The sequence below is a fragment of the Zonotrichia albicollis genome, chromosome 2 (genome assembly GCF_047830755.1).
Source record: "Zonotrichia albicollis isolate bZonAlb1 chromosome 2, bZonAlb1.hap1, whole genome shotgun sequence".
NCBI lineage: Eukaryota > Metazoa > Chordata > Aves > Passeriformes > Passerellidae > Zonotrichia > Zonotrichia albicollis.
In genome coordinates this window covers 42,755,497-42,770,759 of record NC_133820.1, presented here as the reverse complement: position 1 = coordinate 42,770,759, position 15,263 = coordinate 42,755,497, and the positions used below count along the sequence as shown (strand labels likewise).

General features: G+C 45.4%; 1 protein-coding gene across 4 annotated transcripts in view; it reads right to left on the bottom strand.

Moving 5' to 3' along the window:
* LOC102068046 (alpha-2-macroglobulin-like protein 1) overlaps positions 1-15,050 on the bottom strand; it is a 30,717-nt gene extending 15,667 nt beyond the window's left edge. For 3 of the 4 annotated variants that reach the window (XM_074534973.1, XM_026796993.2, XM_074534972.1), the window contains exons 1-20: positions 14,864-15,049; positions 14,067-14,250; positions 12,764-12,814; positions 12,272-12,416; positions 11,566-11,618; positions 11,234-11,254; positions 10,657-10,816; positions 9,997-10,081; positions 9,494-9,605; positions 8,094-8,202; positions 7,457-7,566; positions 6,508-6,672; positions 5,992-6,216; positions 5,036-5,099; positions 4,456-4,601; positions 3,740-3,886; positions 2,274-2,447; positions 1,163-1,268; positions 501-609; positions 181-406 (exon numbers count right to left, since the gene is read on the bottom strand). In XM_074534973.1, coding sequence (XP_074391074.1) covers positions 181-406; positions 501-609; positions 1,163-1,268; positions 2,274-2,447; positions 3,740-3,886; positions 4,456-4,601; positions 5,036-5,099; positions 5,992-6,216; positions 6,508-6,672; positions 7,457-7,566; positions 8,094-8,202; positions 9,494-9,605; positions 9,997-10,081; positions 10,657-10,816; positions 11,234-11,254; positions 11,566-11,618; positions 12,272-12,416; positions 12,764-12,814; positions 14,067-14,250; positions 14,864-14,931 — 2,460 coding nt within the window. In that variant the 5' untranslated portion in view covers positions 14,932-15,049. Of the gene's footprint in view, positions 1-180; positions 407-500; positions 610-1,162; positions 1,269-2,273; positions 2,448-3,739; positions 3,887-4,455; positions 4,602-5,035; positions 5,100-5,991; positions 6,217-6,507; positions 6,673-7,456; positions 7,567-8,093; positions 8,203-9,493; positions 9,606-9,996; positions 10,082-10,656; positions 10,817-11,233; positions 11,255-11,565; positions 11,619-12,271; positions 12,417-12,763; positions 12,815-14,066; positions 14,251-14,863 lie in introns of all 4 variants that reach the window. The other variant, XR_012578979.1, reaches the window with a different exon arrangement.
* Positions 15,051-15,263: the final 213 nt, after the last annotated feature.

Sequence of the window (15,263 nt, the reverse complement as noted above, 5' to 3'; positions counted from 1 at the left end):
GTGTTAGTAACAGGCACAGCACCAAGCAGCAAATACCTGGGTGATAAAGTATGAGGTTATGCTTTGTCTCCCAGATACCAGCATCAAGGGCTCCTGAGGTGCTCAGAGTTTGTCTTTGGGCTCAAGATTTTGTTCTGACAGAGGCCATGTAATTGGGGAAACTCGCTTGGAGGGACTCACCTGGATACAGTCCTTGAGGTAGTTGAAGACAGTGGCTTTTAGCTTGAAAGTCTCTCCTTGGATCACAGAGTATGGCAGTGATACATCCACAAAGAATGGCTGGAAGACCCTAAGAGAGGTCAGAGGCGAGAAACCAAAGCCAATATCGGCAACACAGAAGGTGTTGGCATTCCATTCTGTGATGGTGTCAGGTACAGCGACTTGGAGAGACGCTCGTCCGTCATCCCTGCAGCAGGAAGCAGAAGAGGAGCACATGCTTAGAAGCAGTCGGAATACTCCAGGAGTGTCCCTGGAGAAGGATGGCAGAGGCTGTTACCTACCCGACAGACACCAAATCCCAAATCCAGGTCTCTGGGAAAAGCGTCCGTGGTTTTGGCTTCTCCTTGTCATCAGAGTGAGGTTTAGAATCAGCATGGGTAGCTTGCCTGCCTGGTAGGGAGCAAGTGATACCTCAGAAAACAGCACATATAACTACAGGTGAAACTAGCTCTTCATTCACAGGCAATCTAACACAAACCACAAATGTTTTGTGACACAGAATGTGAGTGGACAGGGCTGGTGTTTCAATGAGAATCTGACACAGTGTGGCTATATTTGGGGAACAGAGCTTTAGGGAGACAGGGCTGGATAGAGTTTAGCCCAAGGCTCAGTCTGGCAGATCCAAATTTGGTCTGGATCCAGCAGGAGACAGCACGCTGAAATGGAGTCACACTCCTTTAAATAATCTGTGAAAGTGCTGGTAGAAAACACACTACATTCTGTATGAAAAGCAGTGAACACAGGGACACCAAAAAAGCTGGAGATTTGAGCTTCTACCTGTGATTAGTAAATCAGGTCCATTGAAATGGACACAAGCTTTGTTGCTGTTATACACAAACAAGAAACACAGCAGGATGGGGCTCAGTTGTCTCAGCTGCAGGCTGGACAGAACTGGGAGAGGGAAGACCCTTCACTAAAGAAGTTGGACATGTCTGTTCCTTACCAAGAAGAGGGTGTTTTCTTAGAGATATCTTTTTATGAAACTCTGGAAGCACACAAGAAACCGGTTTCTTGATTCTAGTGTTGGTAAATATTTTCATGCGCAGTTTCTGGGAAAATAGTACAGACAGTAAATCACTGATAAATAAAAGGAAACAAGGAATGTTGAAATTATCTTGTGATCATGGGTATCAAATGGGGGCTGGTGGCCAGTGGTGAAACATTTTTAAATGCTGCTTCTTTATATGCATAACCTTGTGGCTCAGACTCTGACCAGTGCATGAGGAATGGAAACCAGTTTCTGAGGAATACTGGGAGCAACTATTTCTTCTCGTACAAGCAGATTTCAACTAGATGTGCACTTCATATGCCCAACCCTAGCAATGACACACAGTCGAAGGAATAATCATCTAGGAGACAGCACAATAACATGCCTTTTGAAGGCAATCAGGTTCTGTATTTGTGTGGTAGAGTTCTGTCAAATTAAGAAACCCATGCAATTCAGATATTTTGGGTTGTTTTCAGTGTGATGTTACCCTCTTCTCCTATTTTGAGGCGCTTCAACTCATATATTTTGCATATATTTTATTAAAGAGCATTCTGCCAGAAGCAGCACTCAGCACTTCTTGCATTTCAGTTAGCAGACATGTTAACACTTCTCTGGCTATCATGCTTGTTAGCATATCAGTTTATTTCTTTGTTTGTCTTGACAGTTAGCTATAAAGCCAAACTGTGAAAGACTTCCTTTTATTTGAACTTCTTGAGGACAAGTTAGGAGATGCTCAATGAAACACAGAGTAAAGCAGTTTGTAAATACAATAATAGCCAAGTGGTGATTGGTCAGAATATGGTGAGGTGCCCAGGTGTTACTCCTGTATTCTTACTACCCCTCCTTTGTAGTTATGGGACCCTGAAGTAAATTTGTTCATTTTTACATTATCTTCTTCCTATCAGGTGGTTTGTACTGCGCTTACTCAGCTTTCCCCATAGTCCCCAAATGAGTTTGGCTATGGTGGACAACATGGAACAGATGACTTCTTGTAGGCATTCAGGACAGCATACTGGAACTCACTAGGGCAAAGTTGGGAAAGTTTAGAGGAGGTGCCGGCACTCACCTTAAACAGGTTATAGACATCAGCCTCACTTTGGTACCATGGTGCACCCATCCTAGCCTTTTTGTGGGGTCTGGGCTGCTGGGGCAGGCAAGGGTATGCCTCAAAGTCTTCCAGGCGGTAAGGAAAGCCTCGTCCTCCAAACGTGAAGCTGTTTTTGAAGATTTTATCATACAACTGCAATGGAAAAAACACAGGTCTTCAAACAGAGCTGGCCAACAACCACGTGTATGGGTCAAACTTTTGGGTTGTAGCCTTCTATTCCATATTGAAGAGCTTTGCAGTTGAGGAAGTTGGCACTGACCTGGCTTACACTAAAGGACATAATATAAAGGACATATATAGGATAATATATACTAAAGGACATAATTCCAAGCAGTGGTTGTAGACAAGCAGCTTTTAGGCTGCAAGACAGTTGAAGCCTTTCAACACTAGGGTGCAAAATTAGGATAAAAATGCTTCAGTTTAAATACAAGGCATTGGCACATCTGATCTACATATTTAAAGATTATTACTTGAAATACCTGTCAGCAGATGATGCAAGTGCTTTGCACTAGGACAGCATCCCTATGAAATGGACACCAGATCACACTGTGGGCTCTATAAACTGGTGTAGCGCATCCCCCTGGATTTGGTGGGGCTTCTTTGTAACACACTGTACTGCTATAATTTAATATATAATTACTATTATTATTATATATACTATTATTATACTATTATTATATTATTAAATATAATTATAATTATATTTAATATATAATTACTACTTTGCATGAGGCATGTACCTGTTTTATCTCTGGTACACATTGTGGATTTATATTAAGATTTTCAGGTTTCGCAGTTCATTACTCCAAGTTTTAAATTAATTCCTCTGGAAGACACAGCTGCTTTAAGGCAGGTGCCTCCAACCCTTCTGATTCTCAGAATCCACCTGGGTGCTGACAAAATACTGACCACTTTTCACCAGCCACTGTGTGCTCTGGGTGCTCCCATCTAGCGACTGTTTTCTAAAGAACTGCTCCAAAACACTGTTCTGTTTATGGTTTTAACTCAGCAGTGGTTGGGGCAGAGGGATAGGAGGACCCTGCCAGGGCAAAATTCCATTTTAAAGGCTTAAAATCACAGTTTGGTGGAAGATGGTAGAGCAGAGACGTGGATGTGAGGGAGGCTGCTAAGCACTCTCCCTCCAGGCAGAAAGCACCAGCATCTCCTTGAAGTGGCTCTCCCTGCCTCCCCTGCAGCGCCATGTAGCATCCACCTCCCTTCAGGCAGAGGCTCACAGCACAGAGCTGAGGATGAGAAACACAATCATCCCATAAATGCTCAGGAGAGGGCAAAGAAGGGGCATGGCAGGGCAGCCACCCAGCACTGCAGCTGTCCTGGGATGTCCTGTGGGCTCCCTGCCGCCCATGCATGGAGGCAGAAGGCAGGCAGACGTTAGGGGGTTGGACAGGGCAGGCTGCACTCACGCTGTCTGCTGTTAGGATTTGGTTCCTCTTCAGGAGGACGCTCTTGTCGACAGCCTGCACAGAGCACAAGGAGCCTGGAGCAGCCATGAGGTTCAGCCTGACTTGTGAGCCTGGGACCTTCTCCTTGTGTGAGAATTTCAGTGCCACCTGCAAGAGAAGACAAGGTCTGGGGGCTTAGCCTTGGAGAGTGGGACCCTCTGACTCTTATATGTCTGGGTTGCAGAGGGAAGAACTTTGAATAAGGTAGGGAAGGGGGATGAAGTGCTGAGTCAAGCCATCCTGGAAATCCATAGGGAAGGTTAAAGGGGCTGCAGTGCACATAGCCCTAGGCAGAATTCCTCTACCACCACACATCCACCACCCTCTGATCCAGAACTACCGCAGGGAGCTAAGCAGACAGGTTTCTCTTCTGTGTTAGGGAGTGTATGAGGGACAGTGTGTTCCCAAGTCACTAACAGGAATGGGGGAAAAAAGAGTTCAAGGGAACCTGGTTTACTCCTTGGGCAAAGCTTGCCAGTTTGTGTTCTGGAGAGCAGAACTAGGAATTCAGGGAGAAGGAGGTTACCTGTCTTGTTTCCCACCCAGAATACTTGGGCATCTGGTTTTGCATATATCCAGCTTACACCATTTGGATGAGGATAAAACAGGACCAGGAACTACAGCAGATCAGAGCACATCAGCAATACTATCACAGTCCTTGTGTGATTTCTGCTCACCTGATGGTTAAAGCACATTTCTACATCAAACTGCTCCATATCAGCCACCACCTCTCCGTCTGAGAAGATGGCATACACCAGAAGCTTGATGTTGGGCAGGAAGTCATTGCCAACAGGCAGAGTCAATGAGAAGGAGCCCTGCAGATCTGCAATAGGCAGCAGCGAGGAAGAGAGGGACAACATCCAAACAAATCAACTCACTGGAGTGGGACACGCATTAAGAATCAAAAAATAATTTCTACCTTGCAGATGAGAACACCCCACACAGACAATGTCACAAATTAGCAATAACCCAAGCATACCAGCCATTTCTTTGACTCATGTCTTCTTCAAAGTTACAAGTTAGCAGCAAAGTCATAAGATTGGATGTTATATCAATTAGACAAGACAGAAGGAGCAGTTGCCTAGAAAGACCCTGAATTGAGAGGAGGTTGTGTTGGTCTTAGGGGAAGGATCACCACTAAGAACTCAGTTCAATATTTCCCACCTGTGGATAAGAATAACACCTGCAGACAGAGTCACTGGAGAGTGGTCAGTTTTCTGGAGTGTGTTACAAGACACTTCTCATGTTTTTACTCACTCTCATGAAGGGTAATTGGCACCTTCTTCTTTCTGCTGAAAAGGATCTTGCCTTTTGCTATCACCTGAAGAAAAAGAGAAGCACCACTCAAGGGCCTGAATTCCAAGAGCATGAGGAGAGTGTGAAAAGAACACAGGAAGAGAGAATGGCATCTGACAAATGTTGCCCCAGAAGCTCCTCTGGCAGGACATGATTTCCATTTCCATCTCTGCAGCAGAGATGCTGATGGTATAACTGGGTAGGACTTGAGAGGTGTTGGTTAGGCCATGAGAAGGTGAGGCTGCTTGCAAAGCCAAGTACTTCTGAAGCTATGGGCTATGAAGCTCTGCTCTTAAGACCCTGTGAACTCTGATCTTTGCATTACTAGTATCCAGTACTTTCTGATTGTACAAGTGAGTCCAGTCCAGTAACCAAGACAGTCATAACCTCTCAGCTAGGCCTTAGTCACACCTTTGCTTTGACTCACTTTCTTCAAAGGGGACTTCATGAAAACTCTATTGCATACCTCTGCTGTGCATCAAGGCCCTGTGCAAGGGCCTCTCAAGCTTTTCCCTGCAAAGATACAGGCGAGGGAATGTCAGCTGCCCCAGAGATTGCCTCCTAGTTCTCAGACAGATTGCCCCAGACACAGACAGACATCCGGGGCTCACCTTCTGGGCAGAGTTCGGGCTAGCCAGCCAATGCCATCCATGTGGACATAAGAGAAAGAGGGGCAAATGGCAGGCATCTATCACCCAAGCTTAAGTCAAGACATGGATAACAAAGCAATGCAGCTGGGGGCTAGGAGCAAGTCCAGGAACTGGAAAGTAGGCACAGGTTTGGGCAGAACAGAAGTCACAAGCTGACTATCTAGGAGTAGCTTTATCTTTCCTTTGAGTATCTCTTTGCTGTGAGAAAAGGGTAAAATGCCAGTAAGCATAACCTTGCCCTGAGAATCAGCTGTCTTCTGTGCTCACCAAGTAGTAGAAATCAATGTGGTCTTCTTCAGAGCTGAGTTTATTTTGGGAAAGGATATAATCCACATGCACTTCCTGCTCTCGATCACAGGACATCATGTAACCCTTGGCCTTGATCTCCAGGAAGCTGTTGCTCTCAGAGTAGAAAGGTTTCAGCCAATGGAAGTCCTCTTCTTCAATTCCAGCAGAAAATGAACTGTTGTCACTTGGAGGGTGGTGGGTACCCTTCCGAGCACATAAACACAAGGTGGCAACACAGTTAGTATCAAGTGATGCAAGGGAACTTGTACACCTGCCGAAACTCTGTTATCGCCTGAGCTGATGGCAGACTGCACATCTGTATGCCTAAAATAATTTGTTGAAACATCATTTTAAAGTCTCTTACAAGATTTCTTCTTATAAAGTTTTAGCAAAAATCCAAGCCTAGTAGATTTGACCACAATCTCATTTTTCCTCTTATCTTTTCATGGGACACACCCCACACCAGACAAAAGATTTTCAGTGGCTGATACTCACCCTCAGAGAAACCATCGTGCTATTCCAACTGGTGGTATCCAGTGTGAAGTGAGCTTCTCCCATATCATCTGTGAGGAGTGACAGCTGTGTCTCCTTATCATTGACATTAACTATTAGATGGATTGTTTGATAATTGAGGAGAGAGTCTTCACTGTGGAAGATCATCTGGAGGGAAGGGGGGGAAGTTAATACCCTCTTGTGCCAGACTCTGAGGCACTGACAGTGCTTCATTTTAATTGCTTCTATCACTTGGTTCCCTCAGCCCTTCTAGCTTTCAGACCAGTTGGAAGGATCCAAATAAAAGTCCAATAAATACATGAAACCAACAATTTGAAACTGTTCAGGACTGGAACAAAACAGTAATACAGGCAAATGAGACACCTCTATTGGGGGAAAAGATGAACTCTTCAGACCCTGAGGTGTTTCTTGGACAATGCTAGAGAATCTTTGATGATCAGAAAGAGATTTGTCCCCAACAACTTAAGTCTTGCTGTTCCTTGCCCTCTGTGTTGGGGTCAGTACCAGCCCAGGTGAAAGTGTTTCTAGTCCCAGGACAGCATTCCTAGCATCACCCAGGTGACCCGAGTCAGAAATGAGTGCCAGTGAACTCATGTGCAAGGCTTTAGAGATTTCTGCCAAGTTACCATGAGTTTTCATCCAAAGGGAATGTTATGTGCCTGCTGACGCACCCCCATCCCATATGCACAGATTAGTTTCAGGAGATGCTCCTGGGGAAGCCTCCAGAAACTGCAGCTGGCCCCAGAAATCCAGTCCAGGAAATACACTATGTTAGGATGGGGAGAAAAAAATTTCTTCTACACGAGGCTTCACTCCTAGTTTCTGGGTGCCAGCAGAGCAGCGCTGACTTTGCTGGAGGCTGTTCCTTTCTTCCCACAAAAGGTTTTATCTGTGATGCATTCTGAGCAGAGAAGGGATCCATGAATGTTACCTTCCCTGTGTATGGTATCCCTCGTTTGTAGAATGGATGGAGGTTGATAAACTGTACAGCTTTCTTTATCCATGCCACAGAAATTTGAGCCGTTTCCTCAGAATGGGCTCCTGGGGGGGGAAATGAAAAATCTGTTGAATCTGAAGCAGTGCTCTTAGGGAAGCAGAAGTAAAAAACGTACTTCAACACTACCTACAACATCTACAAGCTCTAAATTTAGGAGAGAAAATACATTCTTCTAGGATATTATTCCATCAAGCATTCCATAATGCTTCATGACATGATGCATTATAGGCTATAAGTATCTATTTACATGTTTATTTGTTTGTGTTTTTTGAAGATGAAGGGAAACTAGATGACTGTTTAAACAGTCTAGGACTTTGCAACTGGCTGAGGAACACCCTGGTGTCCAGGCAATCACTATGAAGTTACACACATATGAAGGGAGGTGAATGGTGAAGGATTTGGAAATCTGGTAAAAACAGATGGAAGAGGTACTAGAATAGAGACTATTGCCATAACAGAAGACATGGGAATCTTCAAGTTACTTTTTCAAAAGAAATTCCACTGCCACATAAAGACCAAAGCCAAAAATGTTGTCTGTGAAGAAGAGAATGCTCCACATATTATCCAGTACCTGTTCCATTTTCCACCACTTTTCCTTTTGCAATTATGTAGCTGTCAGCCTCATTTATTTCCAGAGCTTCTGTCTTTATTGTGAAAGTAGCGCAGCCATCCTTATTTGTCTACACAGAGAGGAGAACAGAGAGAATGAGTGTGATGTGGAGGAAGACAAACTGTTCCATAGATGCCAGGCAATCCTAAAGAAGTATTTCCTGATATTTTTGGAACAGAGGAAAGCTCCCAAATCCTAACTGCAGAAACCCATCAATGGATACCTTAGGCAAAAAAGAAATCAATATGCTTGGATTAAACAATCACAAAAAAGTAGCAAAAAAAAAAAGTACTTAAGGCAAATCACATAAGGGTTAATTCTCCTGAGAGAATCTCGGAAGACTGAATTCAGCCCAAATCCTGTAGCTGAGAGAGCATGAATTTCATTATGTGAGCTAAAGGTCTCCCTGAAATGCTATGGCCCTGATGAATAAAGCCTGACAGTGTGGCTTTCCAGACATGACCATTCCTGTGACATGGCCATATGAAACACAGGCATCCTGCCAGGTACAGATGGCAAGAGCTTTGCCAATCGTTGAGGCAGAGCCTGGGTATAGCCAGTGTTTCTAGCCATGCCTGAGAAGTGCTCCTCAGAACCTTTCAGGGCCTCTTACATGCCATGTGGAGCTGGCATTCAGCTGATGTTTTGCACAGCTAAGACTGCACAGCATTCCAGCTGGAGTGCATTTTAAAAAATGCAGAGATCCAGCTAGATTTTTCTATTCTGGCTCATTGCTGGCTGGTCTGACATTTAAAAATATTTTCCTGTGACTTTCAGGCCAAAATACGTGCATCTGAAACCCGTGGGAAAAAAACAAATGCGAAGTATAACCACAAAAAATAATGGACACAGATGAGAAGAAAATGTAACCAGCAATGGACATAATTTCAGACCAGACACTAGCAAGCTTTAGATGACTCATTGTGCAGGGGTAGAGCAAGAAACAGGGCATGGATCCACAGTCCATGTGATGCTCTGACAGCCTGATTATTGGTGTGCGTGGTCACAGGGCTGAATAGGCCCTGGTAGGTTATTGGTAGGCTATTCAGGGATCTGAATAGCCCCACGAGGTGGGGTGATCTGATTGCACACAATGTGATACAGACCCTTGGAAAAGGTCCCAGGCACCACTCCTTCCCATGGCTTACACTTTCTCCCAAAGCACGGAATCAGGAATGCACAGCTAGAGCAGTAATTCAAGCACAGGGTTATGGGAAGAGGAATCAGTGGTCTGATCATGTCCAGCAACTGGGAAGACACCAGACTGAACAGGTTGGCGCCCATCTGAGGTGCATTGCACCAGGTGAAGGGGGCAGAAACACATTTCCAGACACTTTTTTATCTCCTATTTGTTCACCTACCCAGCTGTTTTGCTTCTGAATAGCTGAACTTGTAGAATTGCCTTTCCTTTCCTGGGAGTGTGTCATAACAGTGATTTCTACTTTCCCTTGAACAGGCTTCCCATAAGTATACCTATGTCAAAAGAGAGAAACATTCACCAAAGACAGTCTGCTGACTGTCAGCAGAAATATTGGTACAGGACACCTCCCATCCTCCTCAGGGGAAGTGGAGCCCAGAGAGCCTTGCTTTGTACCTTGTTTGCTCAGGAACTTTAGCTCATCCTTTAAAATCATTTTGCATCCCTCTCCACCCACTACACCCAGCATCTTTAGTGTCCTTCAGCCTCACAATAAGTGACCAGGTGTGACAAGGAGCCCATTCCAGAGTGTGATCTGTCTCTCCAAGACACAGGGTAATGCAAAAAGATCCTACTGACAAGTGGAAGAGCACTTCTTTTTCTTGAGCAATCTGGAGGTGACAGTGGAGTCAAAGGGCAGAGATCACAATGGCATCATGTACTCACTTGCCACAGACAACCAGCTGAAATGCCTCATCTGATGTAGTGATATATCGACGGTGCTCAATTTCCACCTCAAATTTTTTCAGCACTGTATGGAAGAGAGTAGGATAAGGATGGAGGAAAAAACCAATGGATGGTATGGATGAGTATGGACACTGAGAGAAGCTACAGCTGCAGTTCAGATGAGGGAAAGACAGTGACATCCCCAGTTCTTCAGCACCATGGGGCAGTCGAGTTACTCCCTCCAGCCACACCACCCTGTACTTGCTGCTGCAATTGCACATGGGACTGCTTTCTACTCCAGCTCAGGCAAGGCACAGGGCACAAGGTTTTGTCTTTACCAATGCCAATTAATGCGACCAAGGCATGATTCCACTTCCCATTACAGGAGCTGACTGGAGTGGATGACACACCTAGCTCAGCAAAACGTGCTCATTACGGGGCCCAGATGCAGGTAAAGTGAGATGTCACCCCATGGCCTCTCCTTTGTACCCTGCATAGCTGCAGAGCCTCCAGCCCCATGTGAGATGTGCACACAGACCCATCCATCCTTGTGTCCATTCTGTTGTTCTCTCAAGGCAAAAGGTGGGATGGACACTCTGCTCTCTCCTCCAGCCACCCATCCACACTGCTTTTCCCGCCCCTCTGATGTTGGAGTCTCACCATATTCCTCAACACTGAATTTTTTATAAGCCGTGTTCTGCTGCACTGAGATGGTATAATTCCCAAGGGATGCTTCAGACGCCAGGGGGAAGGACAGATCCACAATGCCGTGATTTGACTTTACATTCAGCCACTCAGCAATACGGTTGTATTCAGGATCCTGTTTGGGAAAGGACACGCAGAGCCACAAGTCACACTGGGCACATGTACCTGGCAGGTCCAGCCACACTCAGGCACAAGAAGGCACTACAAGGGCTTGAACTTGACCCAGTAGGGAGGACTCTAGATTGTCATGAGAGATACCTTTGCTTCCCTCCAGTACTATTTTAGTAAACTTAGGAATTACAGAGGCTGGCAAGAACAGTAAAGCTACTGGGAAGTGGCAACATCATAACGCTACGGGAAAGAGGAGGCAGTTGTGCTGACCACATAGAAGCTGACCACACAGAAAAACCTTCAGCTGAACCTGAACTGTAACCATAACTTCATGAAGTTACATTTGTGGCACAACTCTGGGAGTGAAGGATCACAGTAGAAGAGACAGATACATCCCTTAGATCACTTCTTTGTCACTTACCAGCAGCCATATCTGGGAATACTGTAAAAACAAGAGAAACACAATCTCAGTTTTGTAGAACAGCATCCATGTGAACCAGTATAAAGAACTCTGCCTGACATGGGTCCCTGAGCAGAAATTCCTGCCCCATCCAGACCCCACAGTACATCTCCTCCTCCCCCTGTGCCAGCTTACACCTGTCTTTCTTCAAGGGACCAGTGGATGAGTGGTTTCCTCCTAAGATAATTTGTTCTTATGGCTTAACAGGCACGAAAGGAGATATCTTGTTCATGAGCCTCTCAACGTCTCATGCTGAAGCTCCTACTTCTAGAAAAGCACAAAGTGATACTCACCTCATTTTTAATGACCTTAAGGTTCTCATCAAGGTTCACAATTCTAAATTTCACTGTAGAAATGAAGAAAAACATAGTAAAGTATTCTGGCTGCACCATGTCCTTGCACAAACTTGCTTCTCCTTTTCTATGCTCCAGTATTCATGTCTGTCTACCTCAGAGATGCTCAGGTCTTTTCCCAACCAGCCCTCCCCAGAACCTCCCACCCCAGAGGGCTTTGTCTGGGAGGTTTATACACAGCTGAGTGCTGCAGAACCCCACTGCCTTTACCTAGAGAGATTACAAATTGGGGTAAACAGTGGGCTTGTCTATAGAGGAGTCCGTCTGCAGTCCGTTCATATTGTGAAGAATGTGGGGACTCTGTAATTCTACAGTTTGGAACTGACACTCTAGGTTTTACTCAAATATGAGCAACAGTCTTCAAGGCTGCCCAGTGTCCTGGACAGTCCTGGCTTTCCCTTTAGGTCTCACTAGAGATATGGCACCAAAACAACACCCAGGAACAGCAGGTTGGGAATTTGGTGTAGCACACTTGGAGGGGAGCATCCTGCCTCAAACTGTTCCTAGAAACACTGGATAATAGAGATCTGCTTCCTTCCATCTCCAACAACCTTAGCTTGCTGCACTTGGTGAAATCTTCCCTCCAGGTGTGGCTGCTATCTTGACCCTTCCCTCCCCTTTTCAATATGCTGCCTTTTTGCCTTACCTGTTTCTCCAGGTTTGTATAAGTCCTTGTCTGTCTCTATCAGAATTATATTCTTCTGGGGCTTGATCAGAACTTTTTTGTTACCGTCAAGGAGCACATTGTCTCCACTGTGGATCAGGACATGCAGAGAAGCCACCTCCTCTGACTGTCAGGTTAAAAAAAACCACAAATTACCTCAGACTACAAAGAGCTTGGAAGCGAACCAGAGGCACTTGTCCTTCCAAAATCTCCAACGTCCCCCTCCTCCTTTCATCTACTCTGATTAAAGTCTCTCCCTTCCCCAGTCATAGTCTTCTTTCGTCTTTCTTCTTTCTTTTTGTTCATTCCCTTTTCTTTGCCCTTCTGCTTGTCATGTTTGCCCCTTTGCACATTTATTTTTCTTCTTTACTGTCTTTCCCACCCTGTATTTCCAACATTAACATGACTCAGGCACAGGAGAGGCTGAAGCCCTCTAATTTGTAAGAGGAGAGGCAGACAAGAGACATGTCCTACCTCTGTCTCGGAATCATCTGTTCCTGCAGGAATTAACATGAAGTCTGGCACCTAGGTTGATTGACACAAGAAAATGGAAAAAAATTCATCAGAAACTTTGCATCTTATCACATATATAAGACATCATCTCACTGTTAAAAAATCCCCAAACTTCAGAGTCCAAATTCTTCCATATGACTCTGTAACCCACTTGCGAGGCAGAAGCAGTCACTGCCTTGCTCATGAACTTAATAGTGAACTGACCAACATGTTCTTCTCCCACTTAACATAAATGAGAGAGTTTTATGGAACTAAGTAAACCATAGGAAAGTCAGATCCTAAGTAATAAGAGGTGGGATACTGATGAGGCAAACACAGGACATCTCAGCATCAGAGAGACCAAGCTCAGCAGGAGGAAGATTTTTTTTTTTGGTGGTTTTTGTTTTTGGTAACAGCAGACTTCCTTGGCTTTCCAGAACCAGGACTTGCTCTCTCCTAAGGGTTGGCACCAAACTCTTAATCAATCACTGTCATGTTGACAAAGCCCAAAAGTGACTACAGCCCCTCCCTGAATTCTGCTGAGCCTGCAGGGCAATCAGGGCATAGGCACAGTGACTTTGTGCTGTGCTGAGGAAGACAGGGGCAGTTTGTAGAGCCTCAGCACCACATACATCTCCATGGCTCTCCAGAAATGCAGCTGAAGGTTCTGTAGTCAGTGTGTCTAGATAAGCTAACCACAGCAGTCAGCAATGACAGGAACTCAAGCCACTCCAGAAATATCCAGAAATACCCTTGGTGACATTCAGTTCATTGTTGGTTCAGTGCCATCACAGCTAAATTAAAGCAAGCTCAATGTCTATGCAGGCTGCAACTACATCTGGCAATGTAGGTGCAGCTTTAGAGCACAATGGTCCTCTTGGAGCTGAAGGGGCAGGCTCCTGAGGAAACAAGGATGAAAAGAAAATATTTGCAATGCATTGACTTTTGCTGTGATATACAAGCACTTTTAGGGGCAAAAGTGATTAAACACTGATTAAACTGAAAATAAATATTTAGCACCACGCTTTAAGTAGGATGAAATGTGCTGATACAGATCAAAAGAAATCTGTTCTTTTCTATAAAAATCTTTTTATACATAGAAAAGATGCCCTACTATCTTAGACTCCAGGACACTGTTGTATTTTGCCTAGCACTGGTAGGGAAATATACTTAGCCTGCTTGGAAGCTGTGGCAAGGAAAAGGACAGTGTACCCAGAGAAGTGCCCTGCTCTTGTGTGAATGTGAAAGCATTCTCTGTCAAATCAGTAGCCAGAGCTACACTCACCTGGAAGGTGATGCTCTGAGAAGTGCCTGGCTTCTCCACATCCTGCTCCACCAGTGTGTGATTCTGGGTTTCTGTCTGCAAGGTGACAGCTAGGTGGACAGCCTCAGTCAGGGAGCTGAAGTGAATGTAGAGCTTCTCCTCCTGGCACTGCCGAAGGATAGCAGGGAACACCACCATATAGTGACTAGAAGAGAGCAGTACATGTTCAAAAACAGGTCAGAGGCTGAGGTGGACAGGCCAGCAAGCATCCATCTCTGCTGCTTTCATGAAGAGGTAAACCAAGGGTGAGAAATGTCTGGAGGACTGCATTGAAGGAAGTTTAGCTCTTTTAAGCTCCTTTTCAAATGAGAAAGGAGGAACATGCCCAAGTATAGAGAACTCCCAGTTTCTCTGTGTCACCACCCTGCCACCAGCCAGGACACAGCTGCCCAGTCCACGATGCTCCAGTTGTGAGTACACAGAGCAAGGCTGTGTGAGGAAACCAAAGAAGCCAAGCATGCAGTGGCTGAGGCATTAGGCTTCCATCCTCACACCAGATTTCACTCCACCAGCACAAACAGAGGCAGAACTCCTGTGGCCTCTGTACCTTTGTGGTGTGTGCAGTGCAGCTCCTGCACAAGCCAACACTGCAGTGCTCAATGCCCAGGACTCTGCAGGAGCTGCTTCTGCTCAGCCCCCTGGGAACCAGGCTCCCACCATCCAGCTCTGGGGTGCCAAAGAGTGCAGCCCCTCAGCACCACCCCTCAACAACAGGGCCTTCCCCCAAGCCCCCCAAAATCAAAAGGAGAGAGTCTCACGGTTCCAGGCTTGCTGCAGCTGCAACTGGGAGTAGGGTCAGGGCTAAGAGGAGCAGTGGTGCTCCCATTGCTTGGGCTGGGACAGAAAGCTGACAAGATCCACACTGGAGGAGAGAACTGCATGTACTGATGGATTGGAGCAATCCTAAATACCCCCTCAGATGCTCCTAGGTTCAAAGAGTAGGGGAGTTAATATATGGAGATTATATCTTTTCTAGGCTAATGACATGAGCTAATATTTACTTGCTCCCACCAACAGCAGAGCAAAGGTCATATAACACAGTTCTCCACCCACATTTACATTCAGGTGGTATTCCAAGCCATGGGTGCCAGGACACTGGAAAGGGATATAGGGAAATACGTGTCTCTAACTCAAGCTGAAGTGGACTTGGGAGAGTTT